The following is a 21423-nucleotide window of genomic DNA, read 5'->3' on the forward strand; positions in this document are numbered from 1 at the left end:
CAGAGAGGGAGAAGCAGAGCTGGGCTGGAGGCGAGGTTGTGTGGGAGCCACTGGCCCCTTGAGCCCTGACATCTGAGCCTCGACCCCAGCCTCAGCCTGGCTTGGTGAGGGAGTCCAAGGGCAGCCCCCACCGGCACGGGCACCAACTTATTCAGGGAGGCAGCTGTCCCCTTCGTGCTGCCACGGACAGGAGCCAGGCAAGAAATATCGCATCATTAAAATGACAAATCCCTTCACTAACTGAACTGGAAGGCCTGCCTCCCTGCCTCATATCCCTTAGCCCCCTCCTCCCCCGCCCTGGGCTCATCACCCCTCCCAGACCGGCAGGAGAGCATGGCGGGACCACTGCCTGGCCCCTGAGATGACCTTGGGTCTCCAGCCCTCCCGCAGGGACCCGGGAGGAGGGGTCCTCTCCATTCTACAAGTGGGGAAATAGAGGCTCGGAGAGGGGACGAGACCCTCCAGCAGGGGCTCCCTCCTCTGCAAGGGTCCCGGCTGTCAGGCCCCCCCACCCCACCCCGACTTAGCAGCAGGGGCTCCCCAGGTGACCTCAAAGGCCACATCACACCCTGGGGTTCTGCTCAGAAGAACGAATCCAAATTAAGACTCCCATTCCAGAGTGCTACCGTGATCTGCTGCAGAGCCTTTCCCATCCCTTACCTCGAGGGGTACACTTTCTTGTCTGAGCCCCACCTTGTGAGGAGGATGGGGCACGGGTGGTTCTCCTGGATTTACAGGCAGGAACCCTGGGGCCTTAGGCAGGCTGCTGCCCTCAGTTTCCCCATTTGACAATTCTTTTGGACCAAAGCTGAGGCCGAATTGTGCGGGGCCTGGTGGGCGCCGAGTGAACATCTGTCTCTCCCCATGCCCACCTGTGTACTCCCACACCTCATCCATGCCTGCGTGTCCAGAGAGGCCCACACGTGCAAAGTGCATTGCACACCCAGACACGTGTGATGTGGGCCCCAGCCCTGGGTTCTAGGGACCCAGGTGCTCAGACCCCTGCACGTGCCTATCCCCCCTGGCACACACGTGTGCACACACCCTTGGCTACAGACGCACATGCACAGGCCCACACCCCTCATGCGTCCAGCAGACCTGTCCACGAACATCTGTGTCACGTACCCACAGCCGTCGGGAGCCCCACATGGAATCCGGGCTCCTCTGGGGAGCAGGGAGTGAACAGATGCCGGGAGATGCCGCCTGGCTCCACAGGCAGCCTGGTTCCCAGAATGACCCCCCCACACTCCCCAGCCCTCCTCCAGGCCCAGCCAGCAAGGACGCGCCATCCGTCCGCCCAGTGTCCTGGTCTCCTTGGATGCAGACAGATCCCACGGAGGCGTCTGGCGCATCCTGACTCGGCCGCAGCAACTGCACCAGCCCTCCCGGCCCCCTTCCCTGTGCCCAGCGCTGTCCTGCCCGTCCTTCCCCACCTGCTGGGCAGCGGCACCAGCCCCTCGCGCCCCACGCTTCTGGGGTGGAGAGGCGACTTCTTTCAGGAATCACCATGAGGGGTCTCCCAAGCCCTCCCACCTGACCTTGGGCAGGTCCTGCCTCCTTCAAGACCTCAGTTTTCCCCTCTGGAAAATTGGAGGGAGGTTGAACTAGAAATTTGCCAAGGTCTTCTATGTCTCTGGCTGCGCGATTCTCCCAGAGGCCAGGAGAGGGAAGGTGGGGGAGGGGGTCAGGGGGAGACACAGGGAGGAGGAAGCGGACTTTTAGGGATAGCCCCTCCCTGGCCCAGCACCAGGCCTAACAGGGTTGGGAGTGGGAGCGCCCCTGAGCCCGGGGCTGAGCCCGTGGTGAGCATCCTCTCAGGTAATCCTCCCTGCTGCCTCCCAGTGGGTGCTTCATTGCCATTTTACAGAGGCGGAAACTGAGGCCCGGAGAGATGCCAGGAGGAGCCAAGAGCCCCCCAGCTCCCTGCACTTCCCCACACCGAGGGCCACAGTGTGAGCGCCACGCGGGAGACAGCTCCCTCCGCACTTGCTGTCCTGCCCGAGGTCAGGGAGGGTGGCATTCCGGGAATGGCTTTCTCCAGAGCCAGGCGCCTCCTCACTGCCCGCTCCCGCTCTGGCTCTGAGCCCACCCCTCGGCACTGCCCATCCATCTGCTGTCGCCTCCTGGCAGGGCCACTGGGCCATACATCACCCAACGAAGAAGCCTGAGGCAGCCTGACCAGGCAGGTGGGCTGGCGCTCGCCCTGGAGGGACCCACCCTGGTGCTGATGGTGGGGTTTTGGGCACTGACTCTTGCCTGTGAACAGGGAGCTGGGGCCAGCAGAGGAGGGGTCTCCTTGGAGTCCCAAAGCCCACCCCAGAGGTAGCCGATTCCTGCGGGAGGAGCACAAAAGAGGCAGTTGGAGGCCATGGGGTGACCCGAAAGGGAGTGTGGGTCAGGCTGATGGCCGCGCAAGTGGAGGGAACCGAGGTGGAGCACTTGGCAGGAGGATGGGGATTTTTATCTCCCCAGCCCCCATCTGCCGAGTAATTTGCTGATGTAGGTCGCTGGGGCCCTGCTCCTTATGGAGCCATGCTGGGGGGTGGGGAGCCAGAGGGAAGGATCACAGGTGTGGGGGTCTCAGTCACCAGCCCACCCCATGTCAGCCTCCTGGCCCCCTCAACCTGCACAACACACCCCCGCACAACCTGCCTTCACCTCCCAGGGCTGCCTCGGTAGGGAGCCTCCAGCTTTGCATTCATTCATTCAGCAACTATGTATGAGCATCTGCTCTATGTCACAACACTAGGGATGCGGCCGTGAACAAAATCCAGCAACAGGCAAGAAAAGAGAGTCCACGGTGTGTTACGTTGTGGTAAGTGCAAGCCAGGATAATAAAGCAGGGCAGTGGGAGAACAGGTGTGGTTTGTCTTTTGCTTTGTTTTTTTTAAGCAAGTGTGTGGCCAAGGAAAGCCCATCAGGAAGGTGACTTTTGAGTAAAGACCTGAAGGAGTGAGCGATGAAGATGTCTAGGGGGAGAGCATTTCTAGCAGACAACACAGCAAGTGCAAAGGCCCTGGGGCAGGAGTGTGCCTGGCACTCTGCCAGGTGAGGCACCTGGAGCAGGTAAGCAAGGGGAAGAGTCGAGGCCAGAGAGGTGAGGAGAGAGGTACACTGTGCTCCCTTGGAAGAAGGTGGAGGGAACTACGCCTAGGTTAGGAAAGTGACCAGTGGTAGTTTAGCGGACCAATGGGAGGGCCTAACATTGGACAGAGGCCCTCTGTCCATGGTCTGTCTGTCCTCCCTCCCTCCCTTTTCTTTTTTCTTTTTCTTTCCTTCATTAATTAATCCAGCAAATGTTTATTGAGTGCCAGGAATCGTTGTAGCCTCTTGTGAACTCAATCCAAAGGATTCTCTACCCTGCCCCCCTGACAAGACACCTCACAACGTCTGCCCCGCATGCCTGGGGTGGGCCTGGACCCCCCCCACCCCCTCTCTATGCTCCAGATGTCAGCCCGCGTGTCCCTCACACAGGTGCAGAATGGCAGCGATGTGTGTGCAGAAAAGCCTCCAAATGCCGGTTTCCAGGGAGCACACACAGGCTGTCCCCTCCCCTCCCTGGGCCTCAGTTTCCCCATCTGGGAACTGAACAGGGAGAGAGGACCTAAGACCTCTTTCTGATTGCCCAGAGCCCTGGGAGCACAGGGAGGGGCTGGGCTTGAGGGAGCCCCTATACCCCGTTCTATAGGGAACTGAGCTTTGAACTTACAGGTCCCCTCGTGTCGTGCTCGCCAAGGCCTCCTCCTCTCCTCTCGACACAATGGAACCCCAGGTCTGAGAGGGGCATGTGTAGACCCTGGCTGCCCCAGCCCCACTCAGCTGCCCCAGGAGCCCTGCTTGGAAGGAGCGGCAGAAGAGCAGGAGGTCCCAGTGGTGACCCAATGCCAGCCAGGGAAGGGCCCCCCCGACCTGCTGCTCGCTGGCCCTGGCCCTGCATGGCCCCCCAGTTCACCCTGGCCCTCCATAGCTCTTCTAATTACATAGCCATAAAGCACAAATCTCTAACAATCCAATTAGTAACGCCATTACTGCTCTGTCCAGGATTAAAATTACCAATTAAACTGCTGTCGATTTTATCATCACTTAGGCTCGACACAACCAGGGCACTTCAGGCCACAGAGGCCCATTAGCGGCCCCTTGAGTGGGGACTGACCAGGGCCAGGGCTGGGGGCCTAGCTCAGCAGCTCAGAAGGAAGTCCCTCCACCCACCACCCCTGGCGTCCTAGTACCCTGTCCCCCAACATCAGGGACTCCAAAAGATCATAGCCCTGTTCCCTACGGAATCAGAAGCGGGCAGGGGAGGAGGGACTTCGGCAAAACCAGCCTCTACCTGGGCAGCACCTCCAGTCTGCGCCTCCCCCACGTTCTCCTCATCAGACTCACCGTTTCATGGCCCTGTGTTTCAGTGCCAGGCCAACCTGCACAGCTGAGTCCCAGGACGAGGGGCCGTAAGCACTCATCTGAAAGTCTGGCCCCCACGTCCCCTGCCCCCTCTCTCTGCTACCACAGTGCCCTCTGCCCACAGCCTCGAGGTGCCATCCTTACACGGTATCCCCACTGTGCTGGGGCACCGCTCTGATGAGCTACTCACAGATCAGCACTGTCCATCTCCCAGGTGACAAGCAGGTGCTCCTTTGGGGGACCCTCAGTGACTTGTCTCAGCACAGGGGAGATCTTGGAGCACAAAGCCAGAGGCCAGGGAATAGGCAAGTGCTTGCCCTGTCTGGAGGTGGGGGGAGTGAGCTCCCCGTCCCTGGAGGTGTGCAAACACAGGCAGCACCCAGGCCTCATGGTGGCAGGTGGAGGCAGAAGCTCACACATGGAGAAAGGTAAATGTTAGGCTGGATGATTGAAGCCAGGTAAGTAATTTGCTTCTCCTGAGAAAGAATATGAGATGTTAGGATCTGAGAACCCCCTTGGGAGGGCCGGAGGGTTCAGTTGTCTGATCTCCAGCCTTTGCCCTGGAGGTGCTTCCACAACAGGGGAGGGGCAGGGGCAGAGGAGGGGAGGGGGAAGGGCCCGGGCAGCTGGAGACGGAGGTAGGCACCAGCTTGAGAACTCAGCCTGGTGTGCTAAGGGCTGCCGGTCCCTGGAACCGCAGTGACCCCTCTGAGACACCACAGGAGCAGTGACGGCGAATGTTTGTGCTGTGCCCTGGACCCCGGGCTCAGTGCCTTCCCTGTCATCCTCCTCCTGTGCTCATCCTGAGAAATGGGTACCCTTATTCCCAGGTGAGGCACCAAGACTCTGAAGTCCACCAAGACTCTGAAGTCCAACAACTTGCCTGAGGTCACACTGTTTCTCTCTCCGGTCTGATCCCAGAGGACATGTCGTGTGCCAGATGGGGCTGCAGAGCCCACCCGCAAGGTCTGCACATTTCAGCACCTGTGCAGCTCCTTGTTCAAATGGAAGCTTATGCACAAGCTCTTTATGTCACCCAAAGAAATGCAGAAAAGGAGAGGCACCCTCGTCCCACTCCAGAGATGGCCAGAGCCTGCAAGGAGAGGCAACCTCCTCCCACCCACACCCTTGGCTGGCGCTCGGGCCGGCAGGACTTGGGGCCTCTTCTGGAGGAGCGGCTGCCCTGGGCAAATCGGTCAAGCATCTCATCAGAGGCGACAGACTGAGGCAGGGATCTGGGAGCCCAGAGAAATTAGAAGCTGCCTTGCGCCTGTCTTCTGCCAGCTGCCACAGCTGTCACTCAGGAAGTGGGCCTGAAGCAGGGGCTGGGCCCCTGATGCCCCAGCCAGTCAGCAGCCTGCCCAAAGGGGGAGACCGAGGCCCAAAGGGGACCAGGGGCAGGGATCGCTGTCATTTCCTGGGATGGACACGACCAAGTTCTTCTCGCCCTTGCCCAGGCTCAGTTTCCCCGACCAAGCCTTCTTCCCTGGAGCAGTGGTTCTAACCCTTGGAAGCTCCTGGGAAGCTTTTTAAAAGTGCCCTTGCCCAGGCCCCAGCCAAGCCGACTCTCTGGGGTGGGGGGGCCTGGGTGGGTGCCTGAGTCTGTCTCTCCCAGGCCAGGTGTTTCGCACTTATTGACATCAAACCCTGCCGCAAGGACTAGAAGCTTCTCTGCTCCTATGGCCATGCCTCCCTCTGCCTGCCAGACCATTTCTGGGCCCAGGGTAGTGTGAGAGCCAGAAAGGGAGGCTCTAAAGGTCCAGCTCTCAGCAACACGTCCCAGCGCTGTGTGTGCCAGGGACAGAGTACCAGGCACTGTCACCTGTGTCATCTCATCAGATCCCAGCAATCCTCGGTCGGGTAGTGGTAGAGTCAACCCTATCTTACAGAGGAGGAAACTGAGGCAGGACTGGGTGTCACACCCAGGGCACAGAACTGGTAACAGCAGCCGGGTTTCATGCCAGCCACAATGGACTCCAAGTTCAGTGCTCTTTTTCTACCACCAAGCTGATTCTCAAGGAGTAACAAATTTAAGGACTTGTCCCTTTCACCCTGTTTCCCTCTCATGGACTCTGCCTCCTGCTCTGTCCTGTCTACCCCTGTCACCTGTGGGAGCTGGGCATCTAAGGGCTCAGAGAGGGTGCTCAGGGGAAGGCAAGATCAGAGCAGACAGGGGCCTCTGGGTCCTGGCCCGCACCCCTCATGGCTGGGTCTGCCTCTGCAGGTCTATAAATTCCATTATTCATCAAGTGACTGTGAGTTTTCCCGGATGATGAGTATTTTTTTCATCTCCACACACTGTCCCCAGCGGGTTCTTGGAACAATATTGTTCCCTAGCCAAGGATCAGAGGCCAGAGCCTCTGCCCTCCCTGGATGTGCCCTTCCCCCACCAGCACCTCCCTGCCTCCCCCAGCAGTCCCCAGGTTTGGGCAGGGCTGCGGTCAGTGGCCCCAGCAAAGCCTTGAGCTTGGTGCTTGCCCTCCCTCCATTTTGATATCCTCTTCTGGATAATGGGTTCATGTATTGCCTGTCAGGCCCTCCCGGATCCTTCCACAACTTTACCCAGTATGGCTTGGCCCTGGGCTCTGCCAGTAGCTCTCCCTGGTGCTGAATGTGGGTGGCGACAGGATGCTGGGGAACATGCTGGTTTTGAGATGAGAGGGCTCCAGTCTCTGGCAGGGAGGCAGCCAGCCTCTGGACAGGGTAGTCCCCACTTCTCTCCTCTTGCCTCCCTGCCACTTGGTGGATTCTCCCAGAGTCACAGATGGGGCACCTCTCCTCGGGTTTCCGGCACCCTGAGACAAGGACTAGTGGGGGAAGTCTGTGGAGACCCCTCTCTGGAGGGCCCACGAGTCTCCTGGTGGCACCCCAGGGAGTGCAGTGTGATGGCAGCGGCACCTTCCCCAGATGGGGGAGTGACAGACACAATTCACACCCTGTGATCTCACCATCTGCTCCCCTGTGACGTGCAGAGGAGAGGACGGGGCTGCAACGCCGAAGGGCGGCTGGGCTGGTGTGTGATCCTTCGTTCATTCATTCATTCTCTCATTCATTCTTTCAGCAGATGTTCATCCAGCCCCTGCCACTTTCCCAAGCCCAGCCCAGTCCTGCGCCAGGCGCTCAGATCTGGGAGGTGCAGACCCGGACCCTGCCCTCCAGAGCTGAGTGGGGCCCTCACACATCTCTGAGCTTTTGCCCACCCTTGCTCCTCCTCCTGGAGTTCCCTTGACTCGTAGTAAGAGCCACCATGTTCCGTGCCTGAGCACTTCGCGTGCAGGAACTAAGCATTCACTCTGGGGGCTGGATGTGTTCCTATTTAACAGGTGAGTAAGCTGAGGTTCAGAGACACCCAAAGGCACATGTCCAGCTCTGGGTTCTCCACGCAGAGCTCTTACTGCTCATGGCACTGCCTCCTCAACCAAAAGCCCCGTTTCCATGTCCTTCCTCTGTAAAAACTGCCCCCCCCCACCTGCCCTTCAGCAGGCAATGAGCTTTGGCCTTAACCATGCTGCCCAGCCCTCTGGCGCTTGCTCTGTGAGCCCCAGGTACAAGCAGCTCCCCCTCATCCTCTGACTCCCAGCCTGGCTTGCTCGCAGGACCTAGCACCCAGGGGCTGCCCACCGGAGGGCCGAGGAGGTCGATGAAGGTTCCCAGAGGAGGTGGCGTTCCTCTGACCCTGGAAGGGCAGAGAGAGAGCAGCATGGCCCAGAGCCTGGATTCCCATCCCACCCCTACCCAGCTCCTGCCTTGAGCTTGAACCCCAGCTCTATCTCATAACTCTGCATGACCAACCTGGTCCCTTCAGCTCCCTGAATGGGGTTGCCCTTGACCGTGAGTGGGGTGTGGCCAAACTGCCTTCAGAGTCTTAGGGGACTCTGTGCAGGTCATATGCACAGCCCAGGTGTAGCCCAGGTGCAGCTGGTGGCGTGTGGAAGCTCCCTGGACACACAGCCAGCTCCATGGGCCTCCATAAATATGCCTGAGGTCAAGAATGGCCCAAGCAGTGGGTGCACCACGACCTTGGTGCTATAATCTCTTGGTGCTATAAACCTGGAGGGTCCTGTCCCTTTGGCCTGGTGGGAGCCTGTCCCAGGGAGCAGCCTGGTCACAAGATGGTCACAGACCAAGGCTGAGGCCAGGAGGAGGGCCCATGTCTTAGCAGACACCTACACCTTCCCTCAGCACAGACCTGCAGGTAGTGCTAGTCAGGCCCACACAATTGATTTTTGCTTGATTTACTCGGGGACTGTTTCTGCCCGTCCTTTGAAGATTCTCTGCCTGGACAGCATGGCGGGAGCCACAGGGGATGCAACGGGAGCTCCGTCTGGCGAGCGCCAACATGCTGTGTGGCAGCCTCTTGGAAAGTCACCAGGAGCTGGGTTTCCCACCAGCCCCTCAGCAGGTCCCAGCCCACCTTCCCTAGACGTGGGGGTCCTGATTTAGAACTGGCTAGCCACTCAGTAAACACCAAAGGATTGAGCTGCTGTCATTCACACTCCCCATCAGTACGTTGCAGCTATAATTATTATTATTGCATATTCCTTGGGGGGGGTTTATGCTAATAGTAAACTCCCAAGAGACACAGGGAGGCCCTGCCAGGCACCTCTCATATGTTACATCTCTTCATCTTCACACTGCCCGGGAGGTAGCACTGCCACCCTCACTTCACGAGGGAAACCGAGGCCCCAGGAGGTTAAGGGAGGTGACTAAGTTCCTACAGCAGCAGCCCCAGGTCTGTCTGGCTCCGAGGTCCAGGTTCTTTCTTCCCCATTCCTCTGCTCCAGCAGAAGACCCAAGGGAGCTCAAAGCACTCAGTTCTAAGGGTGGAACGTCAGACCCGGGACTGGTGGACTAGGAGGGCTTCGGGAGGGGCTTTTCTGGGGCCTCACACAGTCCCCAGCCCCAGGTCCTAATGGGCACCCAGCTGGCCCATAGCGGCTGGGGAGACAGACAGACAAACAGCTGGGGTCCTTCCTGGCTTCTCTGCAGGTTGTAGATGCTGCTGGGAGCCGTGTCCACAGCCAAGTCCAAGAAGTGCTGGGGCCCAGGCCTGGCCCAGCCCAGCTCAGCCAAGGCTGGCATCTCTCCCTGAGCCCCTCTCCCCAGGCCATGCGACAGGGCTGTGATTAATCAGCGACAAAAGCAGAAAAACGTAATCAGCCTGGGAAGGGCAGGGCCGTAGAGGGCCGTGGCAATCAGCTTTCCCCTGGGGCCGAGGGCTGATTGGACCAAAGGGGGCAGGGAGGTGGTTCCGATGGGGCCTCAAGGGGCGGGGTCCGCAGCTGGGGCCATGGCGAGGCCAGAGGGTCAATCCCTCCTTCATAAATATGCATGGACGTCTGCAAACACAGGCCCACACCCAGGGGCCGCACACTGTCCCCCACCTGCCCACGGGTTCCTGCCCTCCCCTCCCAGCTTACAACCTTGGCACACACAGGTGTCCACACACACTCCCAACATGCGTTCATCTGCGTGTGGACTCGAAAACACATGTACACACCCTCATGGATAACGGATACACGCACAGGCATACTGCTCCCACGAACACCTGACCCCTCACTCCACACGCACACAAGCTCTGGGGCCTGGGAGAGCCCTGCACAAGTATTAGGTCTAACCTGGAGCTATGTGAACTGACAAAGCCTCACACCAGTCCCTACAGGCACGCAGCCACCTCTGTGTCCCGCACTGCCTCTGGGGCCTGGCTCCCTCTCTGCAGGCTGAGCAGTGGTGAGGGCTTGGGAAGGAGGCTCCACTGTTGGAGGCAAGGTCAGGTGCGCGGTCTCAGCCACAGGGCAGGGAAGCCTGCCCCAGAGCTGTCCCCAGCTCCTGCCTGCCGGCCCTGCCCCATGACCTTGGTCAACGCCCTTCTCTCTCAGCCTCAGTTTCCCCACTTTGGAGCCTCTCCTGGCGCCAACACTGTGTGATTCTCTTCGAGGACCCAGGCGCCTGGGGCAGACCTCCCCTCGCTGCCAGTTATCTGGTCCTCAGTTCCTAGCTCTCAGTTCATGGGGGTGGGGGCCAGCCAAGGGGCTGGAAGGGCCCCACCCCCACCTTAATTTAATCCTGGTGGCTGCGGACTTGGTTTGTATGGGCGCTGGGGGGGCAAGTTATCCTCCTCAGGGAGAAAGGGGAGCCCGGGACAAAAGGGAGAAGGAATCCCCGGCGGGCGACGGGCGGCCGCACAGGGGCCGGCGGCGGGAAGGGGCGGGCTGGGTTGGTGGGGGGAGCGCGAAGGGGGCGGGCGGCGGGCGGGGGAGGCGGGGAGCGCAGCCAGCGCGGCACAGAGCGAGCGAGCGAGCAGGGGAGGCTGCGAGAAGCGGAGCGGCGGGCCGGGCGGCCGCGCCGGCGAGCGGACCAGCGGGCGGCGAGCAGCGCGGAGCGCGCGGGGCACCGAGGAGCGGGAACGGCCGGCGTAGCGCGCAGCGGCCCGAGCGGAGAGGCCCGAGCGGCGCCGCCCCCGCGGCCCCTGCGGGGCCCCGGCCGGGAGCCCGACGAGGGAGGGGACGGCATGGACCGGCGGCCCGGGGCGCGGGGGCGCTAGGCCCCCGGAGGGGCGCCCCCCGCCTCGCCGCCACTGCCGCCCTCCGCAGCCGCGCGCCCAGCCCGCTCCAGCCGCCCCCGGGGCCGCCGCCGGCCCATGAGCCCCGACCTCAAAGTTTGCGGCGGGCGGGCGGGCGCGGAGCCTCCAAGATGCCGTTCCACCCGGTGACGGCGGCGTTGATGTACCGGGGCATCTACACCGTGCCCAACCTGCTGTCGGAGCAGCGCCCCGTGGACATCCCTGAGGACGAGCTCGAGGGTGAGTGCCCCGCCGGGACCTCCGCCCGCTGGCCCTCCTACCTGTGCGCCCAGGTGAAGCGCGGTCTAGGGGCGCAGGGGCGGGGGGCTGTCTGCAGGTGCCGCTTGCCAGGTGGGCACTCCAGCGAACAGCTGCGCGGGGAGGCAGGACGAGTTCGCACCTCTGGGCGCCGCGGTGGGGGTCGCCAAGGCGGAGGGGCGGCCCAGCCCCTGCCCGCGTGGTCCCCCGCGCTGCGGAAACTTGCCGGGCCCTGCAGCGGGGTCACGGGGCCGCGCAATCCGCGGTGACGGTGCGGCAACGCGGCGGGTTGGGTTGGGGGGTCTGAGCTGTGTCCCCTCCGCCGGCCCGGCCAGAGCACCCGCATCTTGATCCCCTCCGCGGCGGCCGCCCGCGGCTCTGCGCTGGCATTGACATTCCGCTCGTGTCGCTTTTAAAATCCAGTCTGCTCGGGCAGCGAGAGAAGGGGAGAGGGCGACTGCCCTGCTCCTGCCGGCTCCCGGGATGCCCGCAGCCCCTCTTACGGCCGTAGCCCCTTCCCTACAGCCCTGCGGGGACCCCCAGCCTGGAGCGCCAGGAAGGCGGCCCGGGAGGTGGTGGCGACAACAAGTGGCCAGATTGGGCGGCTTGGTTGAGATAACCAAGCCTGGTAGGGAAAGGCAGAGAGGCCGGGACCTAAATCTGTCCCCCTGGAGTCCCTCCACCTCTGGACATGAATGGGGACCTTAGGCAGCAGGCTAGGCGAGATCAGAGCAGATGGCAGAGGCCAGGGTCCCTAGACAGAGGCTTCTGAGGAGCGATGAGACCCCTGGGGCCTGTGAGCTCTTTCCCTACTGGGCTAAGGACAGGTGCTCAGGTTTTCCCTCCCCCCAGACCTCCTGGGGTCCCATATGGAGTGGAGTGAGGGGCTCTGGGCTGATGGGAGTCTTGGCCCCCTGGGATCTGCTTGTCTGCTGTTGGGGGAGGGGCTGCGATCACCCAGAAGCTGGGCCTCTCTTCAGGTACCTTAGGTCCAGGGGTCTCTGTGATCTGGGACTCAACAGGGCCTTTGGGGGGTGCAGCTGAGACACCAGCGCAGTCAGGGATGATGGTGGGAGCACAAGCCATGGAGAGAGATCCAGCCTCATCCCCCAGCCCTGGAGGGAGCAGATCCTGGGGGAGTCAGATGGGATCAGGGGGAAGATCAAGGGGAGAAGGCAGCTACCCCCACCCCACCCCACCCCCACCCCCGCACTGCACCACAGACTATGAGCCGCCTGCTTCTCAGCAAGTCCCCCCAAAAGCCTCCAGAGGTTGGGAGAGCCATGGAAATGGAGCCTGATGTTTGAGGTGGGCAGGACGGATGGATGGGTGCCGCTACTGGGTCTCTGGCCTTGAATTCCAAAGCCCAAGTCCCTGCCCTGTCTCCGCCGAAGCCCAGGAACAAAAAGTCTCATCCAGGGCTTGGGAAAAGGAGGGAGTATGATGAGGGACAAGAGGGCGGGGATGGGCATAGGCTTCTCTTCCCTAACGCTGTCTTCTCCTGCCCTGGGCCACTGCAAACCTCTACCAGTTTCCCCTCCACAGACCCTCACCCACACCTTCCTCCTGGCTACGCGGGCAAGGGTAAACATTGTCCCCCTACACCGGCAGCTTTCCCCTCATTCCCTCCCCTTGCTCCCAGCACCCCACCATGACCCTGGCAGCCCTGCTATGGGCCTCAGTTGTCCCTCCTCTCCTGATCTCCCAGCCCTGGAGTACAGACCCCAAGGAAGGGGAGAAGCTGAGGCGGCTGGGGTGCAGGGGTGAGCAGGGCACAGGGTAGGCAGTCCAGGGGCAAAGAGGCCGCAGGCTCCCCTTGGACCGCATGGCGGACATGCTGGCAGGAGCCCAGGAACGTTAGTCACCAGCCACACCAAAACGCACTCCCTGCTTCTCTCCTGTCCACTTCTCCTGGGCCCTGTGAAGCAGAAGGACCTGGCACAGGGGGCATCTGAAGGACAGAGCCCTCCCTGGGGTGGGCGGGGGGGGCGTCATGGAGCAAGCAGATGCCTGGTGGCCCCAGCCCGTCTCCCGGCCTGCGGGCAGCCATGGATGAAGACAGGAAGTCCTCTGTGATCGGCCCCCTTGTTGGCTGCAGGCACTCTGGAAGCCCTTCTCCTAGGAGACCAAGTCTCTGCAGGCCCCAGTGGGCCTTGAGTGCCAGGGGTGGGTGGGAAGGGTGACCATCCACAGCACAGATCCCCCCTCTGCCCCCTCCACCTCCCCAGTGCCTCATCAGTGCTCCCGCCCCAGGGTAGTGTGGGTAAGGCCCAGGCTCTTTGCTGGGAGGATGCCCATCACTGGGGGAGCCACACATGCCAAGGAGAGGGAGCCTGGTAGCTTGGGATGAAATGCTACAGACAGTATGTGCCTGCCTGCAGAAATCCAGGGGGTGGTGAGTCCGAGGGGGGAGGAGGACTAGGGAGGGAGGTGGAGAGCACCGGTTAAGGTGAGGGCTTCCTAGCCAAGCAGTGGTGGGTTCGAGTTCTCTGCTCCCTCAATTTATGGAGTGACCTTGGGCAATCACTTGCCTCTCTTGCCTCGGTTTCTCCATCTGTAAAAGGGGGTTGACATTGCCCCTCCCCAGGGCTGCCAGTGACAGAGGATGTGATGAAAGTGCTCAGCACAGGGCCTGGCATGCAGTGGGGACTCGGGGACCGGGACGCAGTAGCAGGGAGGCTGAGGGGTGGGGGTCAGGGAAGGCCCATGAGGAAGGAACACGGGATATGCAGGGGGGCCAGGCCAGAAAGGCAGGCTGGGGGAGAGGGTGGGTGGAAATGGCCTTAAAGGTCTGGCAGAGGCACCTGGGGACCCCTGGATGGCAGTTGGCAGGGTAGACGTGGCTCGGCAGAGCTGGTCTGGGTCCTCCAGCCTCCCTTGAGGTGGAGGTATAGGATCTCCCAGATTCTCCCTGAGATGCACACAGCAGAGCTCCCCTGGCCTGTGGCAGTGCTGAGGCTGACCCCAGTGGCATCGACGGGCTTGAGCACCTGAGGGTGGGAATTGGGGCAGCTGCAAGCCCTAGACTGGCCCTCCCTCTGAGAGGGGAGGAGGAAGACGGACGGACAGGCAGACAACCACCAGGGCAGAGGTCTGGGCTTGACACTTGACCTGCTCAGTCAGATGGTGGAGCCTGCAATGAGAGTGGCCAAACGGGGGCGTTCGGGGTATGGGGGGGCAGAGGAGTCCCTTTTCCTGCCCCTCTTCTCTGCGAGCCCAGCAGCCGCCTCTGTCAGGCTGGAATCTCAGGGAGGCCAAAGTGCTGGGGTGCGGTGCCAATGCCGCGGAGAGTGGCTGTCGCCGCAGAGGACAGACACTGCCCCCCTCAAAGTGACCTCCAGCCCACGCACCCCCTCTCTGGACTCTGGCTCCCTGACAGTGCTGGCATCCCTTGGGGGCGGTTGGGGACTCAGGCCCTAACGCAGCTTCTTGGGCCGGGGAGGGGATTGAGGGCGTCAGGCTGGAGGTGGCAGGTAGGGACCAGTGTCGGCCCGGAAACCCAGAGGCCCTGCCAGCCCTTGCCTGGGCCAGGCTTCCCCATGCCAACGTGGAGCACGGCAGGCTTTCCCTGGCCTCGTGGGGAGCGAACAGAGTGAGGCTTTCGGGGAAACGTGCCCAGCTGGGATGTGCCGATGGCGGCAGCAGCAACAGGACACCCACCCCACTCTGGGAGCCCCCAGCAGAGTCCAGGCTTCAGAGATGGGGCAAGAGTCACGTTCCCATCTCACAGGCGAGGCTCTTGAGGTTCAGAGAGGGAGGTCACTCGGCTGCTGAGTGGCAAAGCCAGACTTCAAGCCCGGGCCCCCGAGTCTTGGCACCAGCAAACAGGAAGGCCGGCCTGGTGCTTGAAGCTCCCCTAGTCCTCCCTCTCCTTCCGGCTCTGCCAGAACGTCTGGGATGTTCTGATTTATAGCATCGTGTTCTGAGCCAGGCCCAGCCCCAGCCAAGCACTTACATGCTTGATTTTCTTATTTAGTCATTTCCGCAGCCCCATTGTACAGGTGAGCAAACACCCACTCAAAGGCACCCGACCAGGATGTGGGAGAGCTGGGCTCTGACCCTGAATCTGTGTGACTTAGTGCTGATTCTCTGGCCGAGAAGGTGATCCCCGAACTTGGCCTCAGAAATCAGCTGGTGCTGGGTCACAGCTCTGAGCAAGGGCGAGGACACAGAGTAAGACTGAGGTTGTGAGCCAGGCGTGCCAGGGAGGAGTGGCTGAGGCGACACATGAATGAGGAGGTGGCGGTCTTTGGATTAATCTAGTGGTCTTGGAAGGTTAGTCCTGCCTGAGAAAGGGCTGCCCCTGGGCCTGTCGCCTGCCCACGGAGCCCAAGATTCACCTGCCCTCCACTGTCTCCTGTGTATTTTCTCAGGACTTTTAGGAGATCAGGGGCTCCAGTTGAAGCAGCCCTGGGCTCTGGGAGCCACACCTGGCCCCTGTCAGTGTGGGAGGGACAGCCTGGACCCCAATTCATTGCAGGGGAGAGCCAGCACCCACTGCAGGTCCAGGGTTTTGCCATCCCACCCTGAGCTCTCCCGACCAAGCACCCAGAAGGATGGGGTGCCTGCCTTGGGTTCCCCAAACCAGCCCCTGACCTGGGTGGGTCTGAGGATGGTTCCCCCACCCCTGACTTCGGCTTGATCCCCCTCCTCTGGGTGGCCCATGGAGTGAGGGGGTCCTTAGGGACTGCACAAGGGGACAAGCGGCATCCTCAGCCTCCCTTCCTGCTTCTTGCCTGCTTGGGGAGTAGAAAGCAAACGCCTGCCCTTACTAGGATCATTTGTAAACTAAGGGTAAATGGGCTCTGAGCGATGACCCCACACCAAGTGGAGCATGAACTTCTGGTCAGCTCCTTTGTGTGCGTGCTCCAGATGGGTGGCTCCCTGAATCAGTCATTCATTCACTTAACCACTTATTAGCAAATGGTTACGCTTGAATGACAGGCACCGTTCCAGGGAGCGGGGACACAGCGGTGAACAAGACTGACCTGGCTCCTGCTCTCATGGCGTCTCATAGTTCACAATCTGATGTGGTCAGGAAGGAATCCTTGGGGGAAGAGTGGGGTCTGTGGGAGCCCAGAGGAGGGCCAGAGTCAGCTGGGGGGGCGGGGGGGGGGGCTCCAGGGAGGTGATGCCATCCACGCTGGGAACCAGGGATGTATCAGAATTCACCATGGTGAAGGGAAGAGCATTCCAAGCAAAAGGAGCCTCATATACAAAGGCCTGGAGGTGGAGCAGCCCTGGTGCCCACCATGACTGAGGTGGGCAGAGCCCATGGCTGGGTCAGGAGACCAACAGTGCCAGCCAGAAACCTAAGTGTGTGTGTGGAGGGCTGGGCAGAGGGTGTGCCTGGCTGCATGGTCAGTGCCCTCCTCTGAACCCAAAGACTCCCAGGTGATTGGAATTCCCTCAACAGCCTCTGTAACTGCTGGGCCTCTGCTCACACACCTCTGGGGATGGGGAGCTCACTACCTCCTCCGTGGCCCTGGAAAATTCAGGTGGGAGTTGGCCTGGAGTTCCCAGAGTCCAGGGTTTATAGAAGCCTCTGGGCCTGGCCCAGATCTCCCTTCCCAGCTGCTCTCCTGGCCAAGGGGCCACTGGTTAGGAGACCAGGTTCTCAGGACCTGCCTGGGATGGGTAGGGGGTGGTCCAGAGTCAGAGGGTCTGGGGGCCTAGGCAACTCAGGTGTGGCCCACTGACTCTGTCTTGGCCTGCATGTCAACTGGAACCTCCAGGCATTGGCTATAGATGCCAGGTGGGAAGAGCCTGATGAAGTTTGGGGCTTCAGCCCAAGCCACCTTGCCGTGTGGCTTGGGACACATGGCCACCCTCTCTGGGCTATAGTGGGTCCAGCAGAATCAGGGGATGACCCCAAGGTGCAGGATCCCACAGTCAGTTTCAGGGGCTCACAGACCCTCTAGGCCAGGCCTGGGCCAGCCTAATTCCTGCCCTCACCAGAAACAGCCCTGACCCCACACTGGCCACCTAGCCTCTCTGGGCCTCATTTTCCAGGCAGGCAGCATGGAGCATCTCATCTGTCTCTCCTTCCAAATGCACGCACGCACGCTCGCACGCACGCTCGCACGCACGCACATGAGCTCACCTCTGCCCGCGAATTGAACAAGGAGACCCCCGGGAGCTGGAGCAGAGAGGGTGGGAGTGGGTTGAAATTCACTCCCCATCAATGGGAAATGTTCTGTAGGACCCTTCTTGGGCTGAGTAACAATGAAGGGACAGCAAACAGAGAAAAAGAGGTGAAAAAAGGGTGAACTGGGGAGAGGTTAGGACCCTTCAACCCTCAACAGTTCCTGGATGTCCTTGGTAAAACCCTTTCATCCTTACACCATTACCGCCCATTTTACTGTGGGTAAGACTGAGGCTGGCCCAAGGTCACTCACTGGGTTGCTTGTTCCCAGGCTCCCAGCCCAGTGCCTTGCTCCCCACCCCTGAGTCACCCAGGTCCTCAGGCCTGTCTCCCCCTCCATACAATGGCGGGGAGTGACCCCCCGCACCTGAGCTGGCCTGGGGCTGCTCCAGCCCTCCTCTCTCTTCCCCCAAACCTTGGGCTCCATCTGGGAGGCAGTCTGCACTGAGCTGTCAGCCCATTAGCCCGGAGCCGCCATTAATGAGTGCTGGCTGGTGTTAAGGAGCTGAGCCTGGGGAGGAAGTGCGATGGGGATGATGGGAGGGGGATGGAGGGGGGGTGGTAGGCAGGGAAGCTTACGGCAGCTCACAGAAGACTGGCTGCCTAGCCCGGCGTCCTCCCCTGCACCGTGGGACCCGTGGTATCGGCCACACGGGGTCGTCGTGAGCACGCCTGAAGAGGCTGCGGGAGCCTGGCACGCGGAGCCGGAGACCCCCGGGGCGGTCTTGTCACTGCCGCGGGGCCTGGGCACCTTTGCTGCCTGCTTGGCCTGAGCTCCAGGGAGGCAGCGCTGTAGTGGACTCTTGAGCCACCTGCCAGTTCTCTCTGACCAGACCTTCGGGCTCTAGAGGGGAAGGGGGGATTCTCCATCCCGGTCTCAGGATGTGGCATCTGGGATCCTGGAGGTCTGGGGAGTGGGCTGTTGGGGACAGGAGTGAGGTCTTGACCTGCTCTGCTCCTCCCACAGAGATCCGAGAGGCCTTCAAAGTCTTCGACCGCGATGGCAATGGCTTCATCTCCAAGCAGGAGCTGGGCACGGCCATGCGCTCCCTGGGATACATGCCCAACGAGGTGGAGCTGGAGGTTATCATCCAGCGGCTGGACATGGATGGTGAGCCCTGCCCCCTGGCTGTTTCCTCACCCCTCACCTGGTGGTGGGGGGCAAGTCTGGGGCCTGAGCCCATAGGGGGCCTCTCACTCTCCCCACTCCCAGCCAGCCTTCCAAGCCCATGGCTTGGGTTTGCAGCCAGGTCTGGCCCCATTTCTCAGCCTGGAGAATTGAGGCTAGAGAGAGTGTGACAGCCCCAGCCATACCCAAAGGTTGGAGATTCTGCCCCTCTCACTCTGTGTTCCAAGAAATTTTTAAAGTACAGGAAAGCAGAACGGATATACTAAATACCCCATTTCCCATCACCAAAAATAAAAAGTCAATTTAGTTGTAAATATTTGCCACCTGGCATTTAATCAAGGAAAAACTCATAAGAACCAGTAATGCCCAGTGCCCTCCGCTCATCCTCCTCTGGCTGCCTCCCCCACCTCCTCTCCACCCAGAGAGCAGGTGATGACCTGGGCAGGCGGTCCCCCATCCTGAGCTTCATTTCCTGTCTGTGTGGTGGGGAGGATGTCCGGCACCACCCCTGCTCCGGGACAGCAGCAGGGTGCTGGGAAGCCATGTAGGGTTCAGAGGGAAACGTGTCTCCCACACGCAAGGCCTGCTCAGGGCCCACCTGCTGTGCGCCCCCCCCCCACTCCCCACCTTGTCAGGTGGGGCCTCAGCACACGCGGTGGCTTCAGCATCAGCCCAGAGACTGGCACATCAGGCTCTGAGGAGGGGACCTGCCTGAGGTCCCATGGTGGCCCAAGGTGCCCAGGTGCAGCCTCACCAGCTGACTGGAACTGTGCCCGCTCTAGGTGATGGCCAAGTGGACTTCGAGGAGTTTGTGACCCTTCTGGGACCCAAGCTCTCCACCTCGGGGATCCCAGAGAAATTCCACGGCACTGACTTCGACACCGTCTTCTGGAAGGTACTCCCTGGCTGATTGGGACCCAGGGCTGTGTGCACAGTGAAGGGCTGTACTGGGCCAGTGAAGGGTCGGGCCCACACCATAAAGGGGGGGATGACACCCCCAGGCTCTGTCCACTGGACGTCTTGTCTCCCAGCGGGCCATGGGGTTCCCTGGGGAGGCTGGTGTTGGTCGAGGACTCAGAGAATGGAGTGAGTGGTTCCCAGCCCTCCAGAATCTGGAGGCTTGTCACTGGCTTGTGTGGCTGCAGGTGCTGGGCGGGGGGGACTGTGGTGGTGCTGGTGGCCAGAGCGCTGTGTCTCCCCCCACCCAAGTGTGACATGCAAAAGCTGACCGTGGACGAGCTGAAGCGGCTGCTCTACGACACCTTCTGTGAGCACCTGTCCATGAAGGATATTGAGAACATCATCATGACGGAGGAGGAGAGCCACCTCGGCACAGCGGAGGAGTGCCCCGTGGACGTGGAGAGTGAGTGACCCACCCCGGGACCCCACGGGCGGGCCAACTGCTCGGGCAGGGGAGGAACCAGGGGCTTGCAGAGGGGCGCTGGGGGCCTCCTTGCCTGCCCCAAACCTTGCGTCCCCGTGTGCCCCGCGGAACGAGCCCATGTGCAGAAGGGCAGACGGCCCCTGAGTCCATCACTTGGCTGTCCCCTTCTCTCTCTGGTGCTCCCCGGCGGTGGGCGGCCACAGCCTGCTCCAACCAGCAGATCCGTCAGACGTGCGTGCGCAAGAGCCTGATCTGCGCCTTCGCCATCGCCTTCATCATCAGCGTCATGCTCATCGCAGCCAACCAGGTGCTGCGCAGCGGCATGAAATAGGCGCCACCTGGGCGCCCCATGGGGCGCGCGGTGCGTGGGGCCCCCTCCACACCCACCGCCGCCCACAGTCCTCTCCCTCCACCAACTCCCTGGGCCACCACCGCGTGTACTTCAGGGCCTGGGCGTCCAGCGGCGCCACCCCGCCCGCCCCACAGGCCTTGCATGGAGCTGTGGCCCAGCTGCAGAGGGCCTGGTGGTGGCTCTGAGGACGGCCCTGGCCCTGGCCCGGCCTGCACCCTGCCCTGCCCCACCCTGGCCTGTATGTAGCACTAACTTTTCTCGCTGTGCAGGGGCTCCTGGGAAATTAAGGAGGAATTTATACAGGGCCCAGTAGCTGCAGGTCCCTTGGGCAGGAGGAGGCATTGTGTGCCCAGGGCCACATAGCCAACCCAACCCTGGTCCCTCAGGTCTGCCCAGGGCCATGGAGGGGAGTGCAGGGGACAGAAAGCCTCCTCCTGGAGGGCAACATGAGGCTGGGGTCTCCTGGGCCCTTCTCCCTGGCATGGCCTGAGGAAGACCCCGGCCTTCTGCTGAATCCCTTCCTCTGACCTTCCTTAGACTCAAACTCAGCCCTCCTCCACACACCCACTAGGGCTAGAGAATCAGCCCATTTCAAAGATGAGGACCCTGAGGCTCAGAGGGCTCCCAGATTTGGCCTCAGTTCCCCCATCAATGGTGATTTTTAGGCAGGGCAGAAGCTCACAGAAGATGGAGCATCTGAGGTGGCCCAGCTGCCACCTCATCCATTGGGCCCCCCACCAGAGGCCCAGTGACCTGAGGGCCACATTGCCCACGAGCACCCCAGCACAGTGGAGTGCAGTGGAGGCAGGAAGCAGAGTTGGGGCCCAGAGGCTGCGAATCCCCTGAGCAACCTATGTGGTCTCCCTACCGACTGGGGGGCTCCTCCAGGGCAGAAGCCACCCCTGGTGTCAGTGCCAGGAAGTTCAGCCAGGCCACTCTCCCAAGCTCAGGGCCCGTCCTCCTGGGTCGCCCACTTCTCCACACCATCCAGGCTGGAGACCCGGCTCCCATCCCTGCCCAAGCTGTGCCGTCTCACGGTTGGGCAGCAGCTCAGCACGGGCTGATGTGGGGCCAGGACGGCAGACTGAGTCCTCAGCTCTCCTCCCCAGATCTGGGGCTACTGCGCGCCTGGGCGAGTCACAGCCACGCTGGCTGCCCCCTGCCCGGCTGTGCTGAGCCTCTGCCGGCTCCC

At 61.5% G+C, this 21423-nt stretch overlaps 1 protein-coding gene across 1 annotated transcript; it reads left to right on the plus strand.

The window, feature by feature from the left end:
- The first annotated feature begins 11094 nt into the window (after positions 1-11094).
- On the plus strand, positions 11095-21221 carry CABP7 (calcium binding protein 7). The gene is made up of 5 exons (XM_033837150.2): positions 11095-11203; positions 18334-18477; positions 19278-19390; positions 19705-19858; positions 20083-21221. The coding sequence occupies exons 1-5, from the start codon at positions 11095-11097 to the stop codon at positions 20208-20210; spliced, it is 648 nt and encodes a 215-aa protein (XP_033693041.1). The 3' UTR covers positions 20211-21221.
- Positions 21222-21423: the final 202 nt, after the last annotated feature.

This window comes from Tursiops truncatus, chromosome 13, assembly GCF_011762595.2.
Source record: "Tursiops truncatus isolate mTurTru1 chromosome 13, mTurTru1.mat.Y, whole genome shotgun sequence".
NCBI classification, from domain to species: Eukaryota; Metazoa; Chordata; class Mammalia; order Artiodactyla; family Delphinidae; genus Tursiops; species Tursiops truncatus.